At 36.9% G+C, this 16,988-nt stretch overlaps 1 protein-coding gene across 8 annotated transcripts in view; it reads left to right on the forward strand.

Annotated features, from left to right (window-relative positions):
• LOC106958541 (receptor-type tyrosine-protein phosphatase S-like) overlaps window positions 1-16,988 on the forward strand; it is a 206,013-nt gene that overhangs the window by 166,474 nt on the left and 22,551 nt on the right. For 6 of the 8 annotated variants that reach the window (XM_015050489.1, XM_015050492.1, XM_015050496.1 and 3 more), the window contains 3 exons: window positions 2,586-2,774; window positions 4,696-4,704; window positions 10,449-10,466. In XM_015050489.1, coding sequence (XP_014905975.1) covers window positions 2,586-2,774; window positions 4,696-4,704; window positions 10,449-10,466 — 216 coding nt within the window. The remainder of the gene's footprint in view (window positions 1-2,585; window positions 2,775-4,695; window positions 4,705-10,448; window positions 10,467-16,988) is intronic. The other 2 variants (XM_015050493.1, XM_015050495.1) reach the window with 1 other exon arrangement.

The raw sequence follows: 16,988 nt of genomic DNA on the forward strand, positions 1-16,988 counted from the left end.
GCTTCAGGGCGAAAGATTGTATCAGACTCTATTTCCAGGAAAGTGAGCAGCCAACATACATGCCGTTTGTTCAGGAAAGCTGCTGGTGCCGTATCAGGTCAGAGCAGATGTAATGGTGGTATAATCTATCCCTAAATCCATAATCCAAGCATTCTTGTTTGCTTGTTCACCCACCTTTCTGCCCTCTTTTGCTCCTTCGCGCACATTCCCTCTGTCTTCTGCCTAATCAAATTAGTTTCAAATCCACTTAGTCAGTGTGTATTCTCGCGCTTCTGCAAATGTGGCCTGTAGTGGCCTCGGTTTAATGTTTTCCTACCATGAATTTAGAGCAATTTGTTGTCCAGATAGGGCCAGTGGTATCAAATGCATCAGATACAACTCTCGTGGTGTGAGGCAGAGCTACCCTGTGCAGATATGCTTTTCTAACAGATGGGACCTAGCAAGAGGCGTACATAAGTGCAGCACCTTCGATTGTATCTTATACATAGATCATTGATGACACTCGAAGAAGGGAGTTTGTAAGAACCAGGTGTATAACTTTGTAAAGCAAAATGCCGGCTAAAGCTTTTGTGGGCTTCAGATGAACTGGTATGAAGGATTAATACAGAGATGGTTATGAATAAGTGATGGAGAGGAAACAGCTCGAAACATAACAGTGAAAATGCCTGTAGTGTTTGAACCTATCGTTGAAATATTCATTGTGGTCTTATATCAGCCTCAGAGACTACCTGCCTCAATTTAGTTTTGAGACAATGAGGTTTTCTTCCCCTCATATTTGGAAGTTGTCTTTTTGTATTCCATTCCCAGAACTCCCTTGATAAACACCAGATGTCCTGATTTAGGGGTCTCCAACTAAAACTGTGATTCAAGTTTCTGTCCTAATTTTCCTTAATTTAGTGCTTATCATGTTGCAAAGAGGCCGCTGTGATGACTGTAATATAGGCATGAGGTCATTGGCTTGCCAAATGCTACTCTGCTGTGCCACTGGCCAGTATCTCAGTCGGTCAATCCTCTCCCATTTGGGATGTGGCCTTGAGCTTCAGATGCATATTACAGCTCTGGGTACTTCCCTTGTCATCTGAGAATGAATCACTGTTCTGGCTCCAGCCAGAGAAAAGGTCAGGCAATTTGACCCATGGGACTAATTGCCCAAAGACAGTAGGGAGGAGAACAATGACCACAGAGTGCACTAAGCTGTCATCTCTTAAACTGAAATGATGGTTCAATCATGCATGATTATTAGCTTTAGGAAAATTGCTTGGATTTTGTTTATATTTGAACAAGGGCCAACTGGTGTGGTGGTGTCTGAAGTGGTTTAAGAGTAATGATAATGGAATATACTATATGTCTAACGAAGTACCTCGTGTGCATCATTTATTAAACAAAACATGTCATAACCAATCACATTTCTCAAAAGAAAAAAAAATGATAGAGCACATTATGGTGAATGATGGCTTGGCAGTGTCATTTATTAACTGGACTTGTCTTTTGGAATAACATTAGACATTATTATGTTATAATACTACAAGATATCCTATTTTGAAAATATGTTTGTATAACTCTAGGTTTAAACCTGATGTTTTTCAGGACAACATCTTAATTCAAATAAAAGAAAAATGCTTTATTGCCTCGGCAGTTTACAAATTGGTTGTATGGAACGCTTCCTCTTACAAATTGCTGACTATTTCCACAAAGCTCCTCTTTTGGAGCTGCAGTCTCCAGCTGAGCGTCCACCTCACACAGCTTCCCTCCCGCACGCCTTCACCACGAAGCTCCACCAGACTAGCAGCAGCAGCCATTAGCACACACCTGGTGGAATTGTGACTCTGTTGAGTTTACCATATGATCTACTTCTCAGTCTAATTTTCCTAAGAACAGCTGTAAAAGGCATAGTTGAGTGGCATTGTTGTGTTCAAATGTTGAAGTTGAAGGGTCAGAGTGGGAACTTCTTAATGAAACAGAGGCCAATTCCAAGGGAACAAATTGTGAAGTCAGATTACTTTGATTTATGTTTGTACTATGTGCCTGGAAATCACTGACATCCGGCCTGCTGATCACTGACATTTCAGTAAAATTGACGAACCAGAAGTTATGAAATTTTTCATATCTATGTAAAGTTTTCTTAAATCAGTTATTCTTAGGGTAGGTTTAGGGGAAACATTCAGGTATATATGGTGAAATTTTCAGCAGACAATATGTATTTAAAATATTATCTAAGATTTAAACATATTTATGGTAATTTGTCTCCACAATTTATCAAAATAATTTACTACATATAAATAACCTGCGAGGCAGTGGTTAAGTTTGTGCATCCCAATTGGGATAGAAACATAAGTTGGTTTGGGGTACAACGTGGAAACAGATAAGGATGCAATAACACCTTATTGATACAACATTGTGAATATGAATTGGTGATAGGATAAATTAAGCTGGAGCTGTGAAAAAAATGACAAAAACTCAAAATTCTAAAAAGCTAAAAAGAAACAAGTTTGAGTGAGATTTTCCTCATAAATCCATGTTTAGGAGACGTTTTGACTTCCTAAGACGGTGCTTTTTCATGGCCTCTTTTCCTGTTTCCTCCACAGAGGACCTTCTGCCACCAGGCTTCCCTAACATTGACATGGGTCCTCAGCTTAAAGTGGTGGAGAGAACTCGAACGGCTACCATGCTCTGTTCTGCCAGTGGAAAACCTGACCCAGAAATCACCTGGTACAAAGACTTCCTGCCCATAGATCCAAATACAAGCGATGGACGGATCAAGCAACTGCGCTCTGGTAAGGAAAGCTTATGCTATGATTTTTTTTGTTGTTGTGTTCTTTCTTTTGCAGCAGATTCCCGCACTTCCAATATCAGTATATATCAGTAAATTTTATGTTTTTACAAATCATGTGTCAGAATTCCTTGATTTGATTGTTTAAATTGACTACTAATAAGTCCAGTTAGAATAAAGGTGAATTACATTTCAACATTTCAATATCCAAAAAAAACTGTGTCTCGTTGGACAGTGACAACATTGTCCGCATTCTGCACAGTGAAATCAGATGTGGAAATGTATTCTTGTTCAGATTGATTAAAGCCCACAGATTGCCCCAGTAACGCAATGTCTAATTATATTGCTAATTAAGAGCAGGCCCTGCAGTGGCTTTGGGCAACAGGGGTAGATATTTTAGGTCGATGATTTGTCACCATTTGAAAAATCCAATGACTCTCCTTTGATTTGTTGCTGCAATCGTAAATCAGGAACGAGGCCTCTAAATAAAGATTCTGTCACCATTGAGTTTCTGCCCTAATTGAGACCCCTGGAAGGCTGCACAGTCAGGATTATTGATATGTCATCTTATTATTAATCCCTTACAAAGGCAGAAAAATGAATAGTGGTTGAATATGATTTTACATATCTGTATGCTTTTGTAACTACTTTTCTGCAAGAAAAGTAGTCAAAAGTAGTTTCTCTACTTTTCCTCTGGAGAAAAGTTGTTAAATGTATATCTTTGGATAAAGGTCTGATTCAAATATTGCATGTGATGTTACAGATTTCTGGAGTCCATTGTAAAAAAAAATTCAGTGCTGTGTAAAAGTATTTATACCTGTTAAACTTTCATATTTTACCGCACAGCAAGCACAAATGTAATTAGATTTAATTGGAAGTATATGTGATGGCACAACAGAAAATAATCAACAATTTGAAATATATCTTTATTTTTTATACATAGTATAAAAAGTTTGGCCTATTTTACTCTTTTACATCTAAAAAATACAGCGTAATCAGGATACTGACCTGATTATCATAGGTAAAAATGTTTCTTTGTTACATGAAAGAAAACAGTCATTATGTTCCTGAGAATAATTACAATCAGGACATAACACCTTTTCAGAAAAAAACAAAATAGTTCCCAAAATTGTATTGATGAACTTCGACTCTTCACATTTTGTAGTGTGAAGATATCTTGATACACACAGTTGGAATGTGTCCTGGGATGTCTTTCCCATACATATTAATCCCAGTCAGATCAATATTTTATAGACTGTAATGTTTGTTTTTCAGTTACATTTGTTTTCCCCATCAGCAATTTACTATCCTGTTCTTTGATCGTTTAAATGGCGAGTTCCAGCTTCTGAAAAACTGTTTAACCTGTCAAACTGTAAAAATCTTTAACCTGTTCCATGTGCCTTTGTTAGTTTTAAGCTGCTATGGATAAAAGAGATCCAGCTTCCAGTGTTGTCTAACCTCTGTATCATCTGTCTGTCTGTCTGTCTGATGATGCCTTGAACTTTCTTTGTGTTTGCTGTTTAACAGTTGTTCTGCTGTCTCTCTGTTAAAATGTTTGTCTTTGTTGGTGTCTGAGACCGTGATGTGCGTCGTCGCACATCACAGGGCCTTCAAACACTTTGCATTTGTTTTTGATTCATAGCACAGTTTAACATCAACATTAACATGATCAAAAAAAAAAAAAAAAAAAAAACCCAAAAAGCTACGGCTATTAACATTATTATTACAAAGTAAGCAAACATTAATAATCATCATAAATTAAACATTACGTTGATACATAAAATACACCATTGTTAGAAAAGCGCAACAAATAACTAGATTTTAACTAATTTGGATATTTGGCAATCTTAACCTAACTTTATCCATAAAAATGCTATGTTGTTATTTTTTTTTCTAATTACTTTTTCTTGCTTTGTCATTTTCAGAAAGATTTGGTAAGTGACTTGCAAAGCCCATAAAACCAACTCACTCTCCTTGAAGCAGACGGCATAAACCACTTCCCAAAATGCATGCATCTCTCGCTCCCCAACTCTTGCCTTCTCCCTTTCTTTAATGTGTTCCCCATGGTCTTCCTCTGTTCATTTTTAGCATTTTCTTTTGGTTCCCCCCAACTTTTTAAACACTCTAAAAAGTGTTTTTGGATATAGTTCATTTAAAAGACTTTTTTTTTTTTTTACATTAATTAACTTAATTCATTTGGTTTATTGCTGACAACGTGCTAACTTAAATTAAGTAACTTAAATGATCTTTTTACTTTGACTTTACTTGAAACAATTGAGTTCATTGCCAGTTTGGTGACCTATGTCTGACCAACTCAGTTTACCAAGTTTTACAACTCAGTATATTATGATCATCCAACTCAATTCATTAAGTTCATCCAACTCAATATTCTATGATCATCCACCTCAATTCTTTAAGCTTATCCATCTTAATTTACAAAGTTTTTCAATGAATTAATTAATTCATTGTGTTTAACATGACAAATTTAACTGACTCTTACTCAAATCATTTGTTTATTTTTAATAGATAATTCAGATCTCTTTGGCTTAATTCTACAGAAACCGAACTCAAGCATTTAAGTTGCTCCAAACTAAAAAACTAAAATATCCAATATTACATTATCACTCACACTGTGCTTAAAATACAGCTAGAATTTAATTATTTTAAATATATGTTTTGACATGTTATTTTAGTTTTTCAAAGACCCCGTACACTGAAAAATGCATATAGTAGATCCAACTGAATTGATCTGCTCTGGTTGGTAACAAGTAAATCCAATGTAATTTAATACGTTGGCTTAACTTGACAAATTTAAGTCAGTCTTACTCAAAAAAATTAGTTTACTTCAATTAAAGAAGTAAATTAATAAAATATCTCTATTTTAAAATGTTTTTTTTTTTGGGTCATGCTGCCTTTATTTGAAAGTAGTTAGAAAGGAAAGTGACTAATGACAGCATAGGAAGATATGCAGCAAACGATCATCAGGCTGGAATCGAACCTGCGACGGCCGCAGACTAAGGTCTCCTTATGAGTTGTGCTCTACCCTAGTGCCACCACAGCACCCTGGTTGATACATGATCTGTCCCAGCGTCAGGATATTAACACGGCATTGAACTTAATTGTTTCTATAGACTTTTTATCGTGTCTTCTAAAGTACACTTCTTAGAGTGTGCTCTCAAAAGTGTATTCGGAACACTTTTGAGAGTACCCAATATCACCACCTCAGAATCATAAAGCTGTTTTAAACAACAAGCAGCTTATTAGCGATGTATGTGTACTAGTGGATGTGTTAAACATAACTTCTTAGAACAGCATTTATTAGCACCACTAGAAGACGACGTGAGGCGGGCAGTGTTAAAGAACTGACTCAGGAAAAAATCATCACCTGCTACTGCAGCTGTAACAGTACAGTGACCTACTTAAATTTAGTGATGGGGAATTTGAAATTACTGGAGGTAGATTAAAAAGATTTCGTTATGTAGATGCTAATTTAAAATGTTATTATTGTTAAATTACTGCGTTTTTGCAGGGATCGCCCTACCCCCACAAAACACCGTTTAAAACTATTTGATTACCTCGTTTCCCCATAAACCTGCCTTTAGCCTCCTGACAAAAGTTCTGTCAAACACAAAGACCTGATGCAACAGAAGCTGTACCTCCAGTTAAGTACTGGAAACAGTTTGGTGGAAAAGACCCCACTGAAACTGAAAATGAGTGTTATATTGATAGCGAAGGCAGAGTGGTCTGCCTACATTAGCAAAGTTTAAAGTGGGGATTCCTCGTTGAGAAAATCCTCCACATCTTTTATTTAGGATTACCAAAATTATTTAGATTTGATATATTATCGGACTATTGATCGAGAGAATATCCATCTATCCTTCCATTCTTTCATTGCTCCATCCATTAATCCATCTTGTTGCATTTGGAGTAATAATGACTCCTCACTGAGTGGCTTTTTATACCATATCAGTTCAGGTTTTGTTTCTCTGTAGGAAAAGACACATTCCTACCTGCTTCAGTCAGCACAAAATGTTTTACTTTCTTTCTGGGGCTGATCATATTTTGCTCATAATTTGTCTCCTTCCTGAACTCTGTGATGGATGGACAGACATATGTTTTTCATACATGAGCATAACTATTTCAATAAAAGGTGGGGCCATCAGCCAGGTCCAAACTTCTCTAGTTTCTTGCTTTTGTGCCTCTATTTAACTGAAATGTTATACATTGGCTCCTCAGAGTGTTTTAGTGCCATGGCGTCATCATTAATGCTTTCCCAAATTGCTTAAAGATTTATTAATCTCAGTGCATGGAAACGTCAGATTATGATAAGATAAATTAAATGTAAAATAACCCTGTGGTATTTAGCAACTAGGAATGATTTTAAGAATTATGATGATGATTAAAAACAAAGTGGACTGAAATCTGATGGTTGACTTTGGATGATAAGAAGAGTACTTTAACCTTCAGAATCTATAGTTTGTTCCAATAAATCCTACAAAGTTATAGACAGATTTTTCTAGCTACTAGAAAAATGTGGCTCGACTGTCAACCCTCTGAAAACAGAAATAATAATAATAATAATAATAATAATAATAATAATAATAATATTGCCATTGTAAAAGGAGAAAATGGTGTTTGCAAGATAGCTCTCTAGCTGGTAGAATAGCTGGCAGACTGGTTCCGTATGTTCCAGACATGCTGTGCTGGTGGGGCAGTGATATTTGCATCAGGGTCCCCTAAGGAGTTCCTTTAGAGGTGTGTTGGGAGCCTGACATTTCTCCCCAGTTCCCATGACTGCAGACCCCAGGCCTTCACTGGCCTTGTCAACTAGAATGATTCACTACAGGCCACAATGACAGTGAGAGGATGAGTATTCATAAATATTATCGGCCCCTTTATTTAAAAAAAAAAAAAAAAATGCTTAAACTTGATGTTGCAAGGATCGTCACTCTCTCAAATTTTGAATTTGTGTGCGTTCAACCACACATGTTGGCATCAAAGGCTCTCTGGAGAAGAGAGGCTGGGACCTCTGCAGATGTAGTAACAGTAGAGCTTTTTTTTCTGGGCTGCTACCACACAACCAGACTCATGAGGGAGGGGGCTTGGAGCAAAGTGAAGGTCAGCCAGATGCCCTCTGGAGGGTGGTCAGACTTTGACACTCAGCCAATCACGCAACTTCGTTTGCCTTACATGCAGATGTGCAACATCTCGGGCCAGACTGCCTCTGGATAGCCTTTAGTGCTACTTTTTTTAACGCTTTCAGAAGGTTGTTGAACAAACCAGATGGATGTTCTATAGAAATAAAATAATACTACATTTGATAGCTTGAGGAAGATGCCGCATGTGGAGATGTATTTAGGTCATTGTTCCGCTAATTTGTTCAATACCTGGTTGACCGAAGCTTAGAAGGAAAGCTTATGGCCGAAATGTTTTATGTCGTGGATTTGATATTGTAATTGAAAACCACATGTGCCCAACAGTCTAACTTGTTGTTTTTTGTTGCTTTTTTTTTTACCTGGTTTAATTTGGTCTGCTTATGGTGTTTCAGTTTTGAAAATTAAAATATTCGACAAATACTAGCCCCTCACCCACCTCACAAATTTTATTTCACCCTATTTTACCTTTTTGTCACTTTTTTTCTTTTTTTGATTGATGTAAACTGAACTCCCTTGTATAAACCTGCTCTATTAACCCTAACCTTGCTCTAACCTTAACCTAACTTGACCTCTAACCTCTTAACTCCTAGCTAAAATTCATCTCAGCTAAAGCTAAATAAACCAGCTTCCTGCAGCCTCTAATCAATTCTAACTCTAACAACATAACCTTCCCAGTGTCCCATGTCCTTTGTCTTGTGACTTACCTAACTATATGTATCATTTAAAAAATATATATATTAAAATGTCATATTAGTTTTGTCTGGTTTTTCAATGACTCTCTGTTTTCATTAATGACCATATATGAATTTTGTGATGTGTTCACAACAATTATTTTAATGCTTGTTTATAGAGCACTGTGAAAGTCATTACATATTCATCAGTTAATATACTGTTGTTATTATTATAATTTTTATTATCATTATTTTTATTACTGTTGTGTCAATTGGCATCCTTATATTCCGGGTCTAAAATTTTGAGGCAGTTTTAATAAAAATTCAAGCACAGCTAAGACACATTGTTAAAAAAGAATATAACGATGGAAGGTTCATTGCAAACCAGACAGAACTTTAAACTCAATGAGTACTAATTTTTGGTATCACAAAAGAAGATCCTTTATGCAGAAATACAATAATGCATTTTGAAATATGTGTTGTCAAGCATTTATCATTATGCTGATGTAGGACTATGGAGAGATGATTTGCTGTGGTAACTCCTGAAAGGGGAACCCAAGAGGAGACAAAGGTTAATTTGTTATGTGTATAATACTGAGCATAATGCCACTCATTTTTGGTAAGATCAGATATTGTAATATGGACTTTCCATTTGTGAAAGAGGAAAACTATAGCTTACTTACAAGTAAGTAATTGTTGGACATTAATACTTAGTTTAAAATAGCTTGAATGTATGAGAAGGCTGAGATCTTCATGGATAAACTTGATGAAAAGTACATAGCTTTGATGCTTAGCACTGGGCCAGCAGGCCGGAAATGTGAAACAGGGCTCCTCTCTGGGATTGATTTGCCCGGCTAGCTTTTTGAAAACACGAGGAAGGGCACAGGTTTTCTGAGGAAATAGATTTGTAAGGAAGTACTGAGACACTCCATATATAAACAGAGTGAAAGGCAAAAAATAGAAATAAGTAAGCAAAAGGGGAATAAAAAGAAAACAGGAAAAAAAGCAATAAGATGAATGGAAAAGTTATTTTGAATTCAAAGGGGCTGAGGCCAAACTGCTTTCCTTGTGCAAACAGATTTAAGCTCTGTAGCAAAGACATCTTTAAAAACCCACCATCCAAGAATTGGGAAAAAAAAAAAAAAAAAAAACCTCAATATTTTATTGTCCCTAATGAAGCATTTGGCTTGCAGGCGAGTATGTAACAATATACCTTCTCAAAGTAAATAATAAATAAAAAACGAAGCTCTTAGTGAGAAAAAAAAACAAACAAAACAGAAGCAGCCAGGGGATCAAATGACTGCAGAGACATGATGAACCTCAAGGCAGAGTCCTTGTCACATTTAAGAAGGTTTATGTCTTGCACAAGAAAGAATAACTTTTATTTAAGATATGAAGTGTTACCTTAAGTTATAGTATGAAATTCTAGCAAATCTTTGTTTCCAGTATCAAATACTCTTGCTGTTATACACACCTCTTATGGTTGGAAAAAAAAAATGCTTAATGATACCAAATTAGCAAATCAAATTTATCATGTTCTGCTCAGTTTCATACCTGAGTTTCAGGTATGATAAAATACTTCAGGTTATTAATTCTATCAAATTGTTGCACTTCTCATCAAAGAATATTTAAAGCAACAATTTAAAAGAAAGCCCCAATCATAAAAGCATGTTCTTTCTTTTGTGATACCAGCAGAGAAATACATTTTATTTATTTATTGTCTGTTAAATAATTTCTAATGGTATTATAACTTAGTTCAGTGACCTTTCCATCCCAAATACTTTCTAACGTATACTAACATTAACCCAGAGCTGAACTGATGTTATGTCTTCACTTTTGTGTCTCCTCCAGAGGGTACCCCGATTCGAGGTAAGGTGCTTAGAGTAAAAATGAACAAATAAAAGAACAGAATAAACATATTTTAACTGAATCATAAACAAACATAACCACCTCTAATCCAACCAAAGTTACTAAATATGAGACAAAAAAAAAAAAAAAGAAAATCAAATTTCTATTGTACTAACGTCATTATGACATTCGTGTCTGTCTACCATGTTTTCTGTACGCTCAGACCTGTGTGTTTCAGTCTCATCTCATTGTTTATGTATTAGTCTTACATGTGTGTTCTGTGTTTTCCCTTTCTCTTCACTAACGCGTATGTTCAATGAACCCACTGAGCAATGTGACATTAGAAAATAGTGGTGTTGTACCTCAACAGCTAAATATTTTGAGCAAACTCATAGCTGTAAATGAGCGGAAATGAAAAGCTTGGAGTCGGTGGCCCTGGATGTTGATAAGACCAGACTATGTTCTGCTGGAAACTGTTTAAGACTTCAGTAACCTCATTTCTTCCCTCTCCTTGTCTGCTTTGATCTTTCCGTTCACCGCCACGTCACGTATGTAAATGCACCTCCCTCGTACTTTGAGATATGTCAGGGGAAAAAACTGGCATAAATTACTTTTGATTTAATTCCCTCCACTCTGCTCTACAGCAGCTTGTACCTACAAACCTAAAGGGGGGTGTTTCTGGGTGCACTGGCTGCCTTCTGAGAATTGGCAACATCCACAGTTCAGCTTTGATAACGGCGGCGGATTAACGGAAGGATATAAAGGAAAGACCACAGTGACATAGATGTAAAGGCGCTCAACTCCTGTGAATTACACAAAATCACTGCACAATAAATTCCTCATCTCCCCTCATTATTCTTTTCATTTCCCCCGACAATTTAACTTTCACTTGTAATTATCCATCAGGTGTTATTGCTCAAACATATTCTTCCCTGGTGACTCAATGTGATTTCAGTGTGTTTGTTGAAAAATGCCTTTGTTCCACAGCCTGAACAGGTAAGTGAATTTCTCAGTTTGACAGGATTGGCCATGTATTTGAAAGGATGCAATAAACGTTTGTGGTTTACAGTTTTGCTACAGCCAAAGAAATGATTATATATTTTTTTCAATGCAGCTCTCTTTGAGGTTAAAGTCATGCATTTCTAATCATACATTAACATCATGAAGTTTTAGTCACCTTTTAAAGCCTTCACTCATTAAAGATATAACCAAACTCCCTCTTCATCTCTTTGTTTGATTAAGAAAGGCTCATAAATCATATTGCAGTGAACAAAAGCTAACATTATTCATGGACTTTGTATTTGCATAATTAGATAAGCAGCCTAGGGCTTTTTTTCCCCCCACTGCATTACTCTATGCCTATGCTGACTTGCCTTTAGGAATGCGTGGCCTATATCAAAATAGACAAGACTACATATCACATGCGGGCACAGACTATTTTGTGATAACAAGGTTACACTGGAATTTGAAAAGGTTTGGTTTCAAAAATCACTAAAGTGTTTTGTTTGTTTGTGGCATGTTTTAACCCATGTTTAATACAGAAAAAGAGAAAGTGCTGAAATAACCAGAGTTTTCCCCAGCAGTATGTTGCACAGAGTAACTCTGCTCGTCTATTACATCTCCATATCAACAACAAAGACAACGTTGGTTGTTTATAAAAAAAAAAACCTCTAAAAAAAGTGATAATTTTTTGATAACCAAGAAAACCCAACCCATTGCCGTTGCACAATTAGTACGGTACATTTAATTGAGTCACGGTTAAAAAGTTATAGAAAATGACCCAAACTTTCTGAATCGGTTACTTTGTTTCTGTCATAGTGAGGCAATTTTATTCTCACCCACAGCCAGGTAGCTGAAAGAAGGCTTCTGCACATTACACTGCTCACAAGAAAGCCAGATTGGAATGTTTTTTGTTTGTTTGGTTTTTGTTTTGTTTTTTAAAAGAAAGCTTGCATAAAATCAACTTTTTTGAGCTTTAAATCATGTTATAATTTTATTCCCTCATCAAAAACATACCTGGAGTGTTGCCTTGATTCTTTCATGCATGCTTGAGAAATCCTCAAATCTCCAACATCAGCCATTCGGGGGTGCCTAACCAAACGCTTGCTCTTACCTACTTAACCAAAAATCTTGTTCTCGGTGCTTTTTAGTCTCCAGCTGAGCTTCCGTTTCACAGATCACTTCTTCCTTTGCACCTCCTCCACTCAGCTCCTCCAGACTACCGTCAGCGGCAATTATCAAACACCTGGTGGAACTGTGTGTCCGCCGAGCTTATTATACAAACTAATTCTCAGTCCAGCTTTTCTAAGAACAGTTGTAAACGGCCTAATGGAGGAGAATTGTTGTCATGAGGTGCTGAAGGTGGAGTGTCAGAAAGAATAATAGCTTCTTACAGAGGCAAACTTGAAGGTGTCTCTTGAAGTTTGCATTGAATTGACAATTGACGGTAACGGTTGCAAGATTGTGTTATAAAGTGGTACACTGTGCTTGGAAAATACATAATATCCCTCTTTAAAATCATGCTATGCTTCTTTATTCAAAATAATCACGTAAGTACTTTGGTGATCATACCAGCCTATTCTAGCAAAATGCAGCCCCATTCTCAAGTCTTTTTCGTATCACTTTCATGCAAAAAATAATTTGGATTTCAGAAATAGAATTTATTTCGCTTTGATACGGAACCATGCAGGTGCTGGCCTTGAAGTGCGAGACGTGTGTAAAAGGCAGCTTAACTTCCTACCTGCGTCATTACTGATTCCATAGAAGCGCTAAAAAACAACAGATGGGCTCTGACAACAATGGCATCACACGTGGAGCCCCATGCTGCTGCGGTCGCAGCATAGTGACCTTGTGGTGGTGACAGAGCATTGCCGGAGTGACGGCGAGGGCGCGGACGTAGGAGCGAGACAGAGGGAGTATAGCGAGTTCAGACGTGGCTGCCATGTAGTGACACTGGCTGCCTCTGAGATGTTGTCATTCACAGCGGCCAAATGTGTTTGAGTCATCTGCAGCACTGTTACTTTGTATGAATTTTATTTGAAGTGGCTTTCATACAAAATGTGAAGCCTACCACCTAGGTAGCATTCATGTAGCCAAGCTGCAATTATTAAACAATTATTTTTTTCCTCCTCTTCATATCAGAAAACTAAAGCTTTCAATATTTTTTTTAAGAATCCTACAGTTGGCTCTGCACTTAAGTGGGTATAATTCATGTACTGCAAAGGTTATTATCTTTATGTGTCCACCGATTCAGTAAGCTGCTAATTTGGAGCTCTAATTGGACTATAGTAGAGCATTAGTGAGCAGTGTTTGGATGAGGAGAAATGAGGGACTAATAGGAGCTGCGAACTGCAAAAGCAAGATAAAATGATGAAAAGAGCAGTGTGCCACCAGCAGGCCTGAGCGGGATGCAGAAGGAGCAAGAGGGAGGGAAAGAAAAGACTAAGGCTTGGCCAGCCATTTTGTAGATCGCCTAAACAAATCAATCAAGGTCCGCTGGAGCACACTAATTGAATTACACAAATGGGACTGAGGGTGGGGGGTTAGGAGTTGAGAGGGATGCACACATGGTGAAACTGCTATAAAGCAGCGTGCGGGGTGGGCAGATCACAGCTTCAGGCACTTTTGGAAATTAATCATCCATGCCGACCCCTCCTCACTTTTCTTTTACTCCCATTTCTGTCATTCTGTGTTTGCGTGCTTTTCTGTCACTTCAACTCTTCGCTCCACCTCTTTCCACTGTTATTCTCTTTCTGTGTTTCTCTCTTGTCATTTTCTTGTTGTCAAGCAGGTTTATTTATTATTTATTTTCATTTTTTGTTTTAAAAAAGAGATATAAACCTTTAGAAACATGTTAAAACGGGGTCTTCTTGGCAGAATGTTTAAAAGCAAAAAGACGTTCCCTAAGGACAAAATCACCCATGCCGACCCCTGGCCAACATTTTAAATGAAATGAGTCTGAAAATCATTTTCTAAAATAAAGTGTTGGGCTGTGTCCAGACAGTTCCCTTTATCAAACCCTTGGCACCTCACTGCTCATCAGATCAACCTGCACAGTGTTGTTAAATAGGGCAGCTGTTGTGGCTGGGACAACTGTTGTAGACTCTGCTCCCATTACAGCCGTTTCCACTGAATGGATGAAGACAGTGAACATGCTGCGAGACAGCCATGAGTGGGTAGCAGTGGAGGATGAAAGATGTAAGTGTTTGGTGATTATTCTGACTAAATTGAAGAGGAACTGGTCCAGATGGAAGATGAGGTTATCATTTTCAGGAAGTATGTGTCTGCCTTATATAGATTGTTTATTTTGGATTAAAAACCCCCCCAAAAATGACAGTACATTAGTAAATGAAAAAAAAAAGTTTCAGTGTTCTCTTTGAATATAACGTTGAATATAACTTGACTAGTATTTTATTTATTTTTTTACATCAGTGTAGGGAGTAAATGGAGATTATCGCATCAATTCCCACTATTACTTTCCATCAGCAGTCACGTCTATTTTATTTTAGCTTTCCGTATCATTGCAGAAGAAAATGCCTCACACAGTATTTATCAAATTTCATTATAAAGTTTCTTTCAAAAGTATTCACACGCCTTGAAGTTTCCCATCTTTTTGATGTTACAAGTTCAACTCCATGCACAAACAACCCAGGCCGGGGGTTGTTTCCCGGCCTGGAGTTTTGTGATTGTTTCATGTCAAAAACTCAAAGTATATACTTTTTTTTGTTGTTGTTGTTGACGAGGCATTGTTTAAGATGCATAAATATTTCCATTTATAAATAGAAATCTATAATTAGAATTGTAATTATCATAGTAAATCAAAGTTATATAACTATGTATTTACATTTTCTCCAGGGATGTTGCTCATATTATTCATAACAAGAGTTTTTTTTTTCTTTCTCTTCAGTTGAAGTCAGAATCGAATGATGTCATACAATAACTAGAATTGTTATTCAAAACTTTTTTTTATTTTTTATTTTTACAAGCAAACTATTCGTACCAGCTGTTTTTGTAATTGCTTCTAAAATGAAGCAAACCCAAATTGTTTGCAGCAGTTATGACCATTGATGTTTATGATAAGACCTAAAAGCTGTAGGGGAAAAACAAAAGGGCCAGCATCCTATCAAGCTGCTTGGTGGACTCTCTTAATAAGCACACTAACAGCCATTTTTTTGGGGAAAAAAAGCCGTTTACCACCAAGCACGTCTTTATCTGTAAACACTCATGCTGCGAGCAGATTCAGTGCATGGCTTTATTTATTGCATTCATAGAAGATAATTTTTGCCATTTACTTCATTCCTTATGTTTCCGTCTTTTCTTGATAAAAGAAGAAAAGAAGAAAAATGCCCCTGGCCACATGCGCTCTGGTGAGCCACGGGCTGGCGGAGGACGCAGAGTGCAATTATGCAAAACACACACAGAGTGCAGTCACTTAAAGAAAGAGAGACGGACAAAAGGAAATGATAGTAAAAAAAAAAAAAAAACCCTGGTGTTCCTGGAGCTTCAGGATATGAAGGGAGATCTGTTTCATTCTGCTTCTTAGAAGTCAGTTGGTATTGAATATAGTTTAACTGGGTATTCTGCTTTAATTGCAAAATGTAATATTCACATTTGAGTGATTAAAATTAATCAATGCTTCTTTTGGAAAACAGAATAATATTAGACAACATGTTATTGTGGCAGAAATGTAGACTCACCAGTCACTTTCACATGTTTTCAATTGGTTAAGGATACAAATTTTGATAGACTGCAATGAGTCACTGCCATAGGAAATGGCAGTGACTCAGTGCATTCAGACATCTAGATGTGCCATCATCTACACCACGCCGAGGATTTTATTTTATTTTTTTCACAGCTAGTTTTCAGGTTTATAGAGAATGGTCCAAAAAAAAGAGGCAAAATTCAGTAACCTTATCAGTCAGTTGACTGAAAGTGTCTTGTTGATGTCAGATGAGAATGGGCAGACACGTTTACGTGAAACCTGGCTGTTTGAACCATTAGTGTCCACCTGAACACCACTGAATGGCTGCTGTCGACCAAAGTATTGTTACTAACTGCTTTCCACTCTTTAAGATCAAGTCAAAATTGGCCTAATCTCTGAGAAATCCAAGCAAGATGTACCAGATAAAGAGGCAAGTGTGTGTATAGCATAAAACCTAACTGGTAGCACGTACTACTAAACACACACACACACACACACACACACACACACACACACACACACACACACACATATATATATATATTCTGTTCTCTCATGGTTCTCAGTGTGTACTTTAAATGAAAGAAAATCTCCATTCATTCTTCAAATCCCTATTTTGAAATATTACGTAGAATCTGTGCAAAAACCAGTAAAAACTTGGAAACACATTGTACCACCTGCTGAGAAATCCTCCTTTCACAGAAGTCTGAGCGCAAATAAAACTGCCGAGGTGTTCTCAGACATAGTTCTTTCTCTTCCTTGCTCCTACTTTACTTATTAGCTGTTGGCTGTTGTATTTTGCTAGGTTGTTTTGAGATTTTTATTTTTATTTTTTTTACCGT

This window comes from Poecilia latipinna, unplaced genomic scaffold (genome assembly GCF_001443285.1).
Source record: "Poecilia latipinna isolate Pla-1442-1.1 unplaced genomic scaffold, P_latipinna-1.0 Scaffold994, whole genome shotgun sequence".
In the NCBI taxonomy this organism is placed as follows: domain Eukaryota; kingdom Metazoa; phylum Chordata; class Actinopteri; order Cyprinodontiformes; family Poeciliidae; genus Poecilia; species Poecilia latipinna.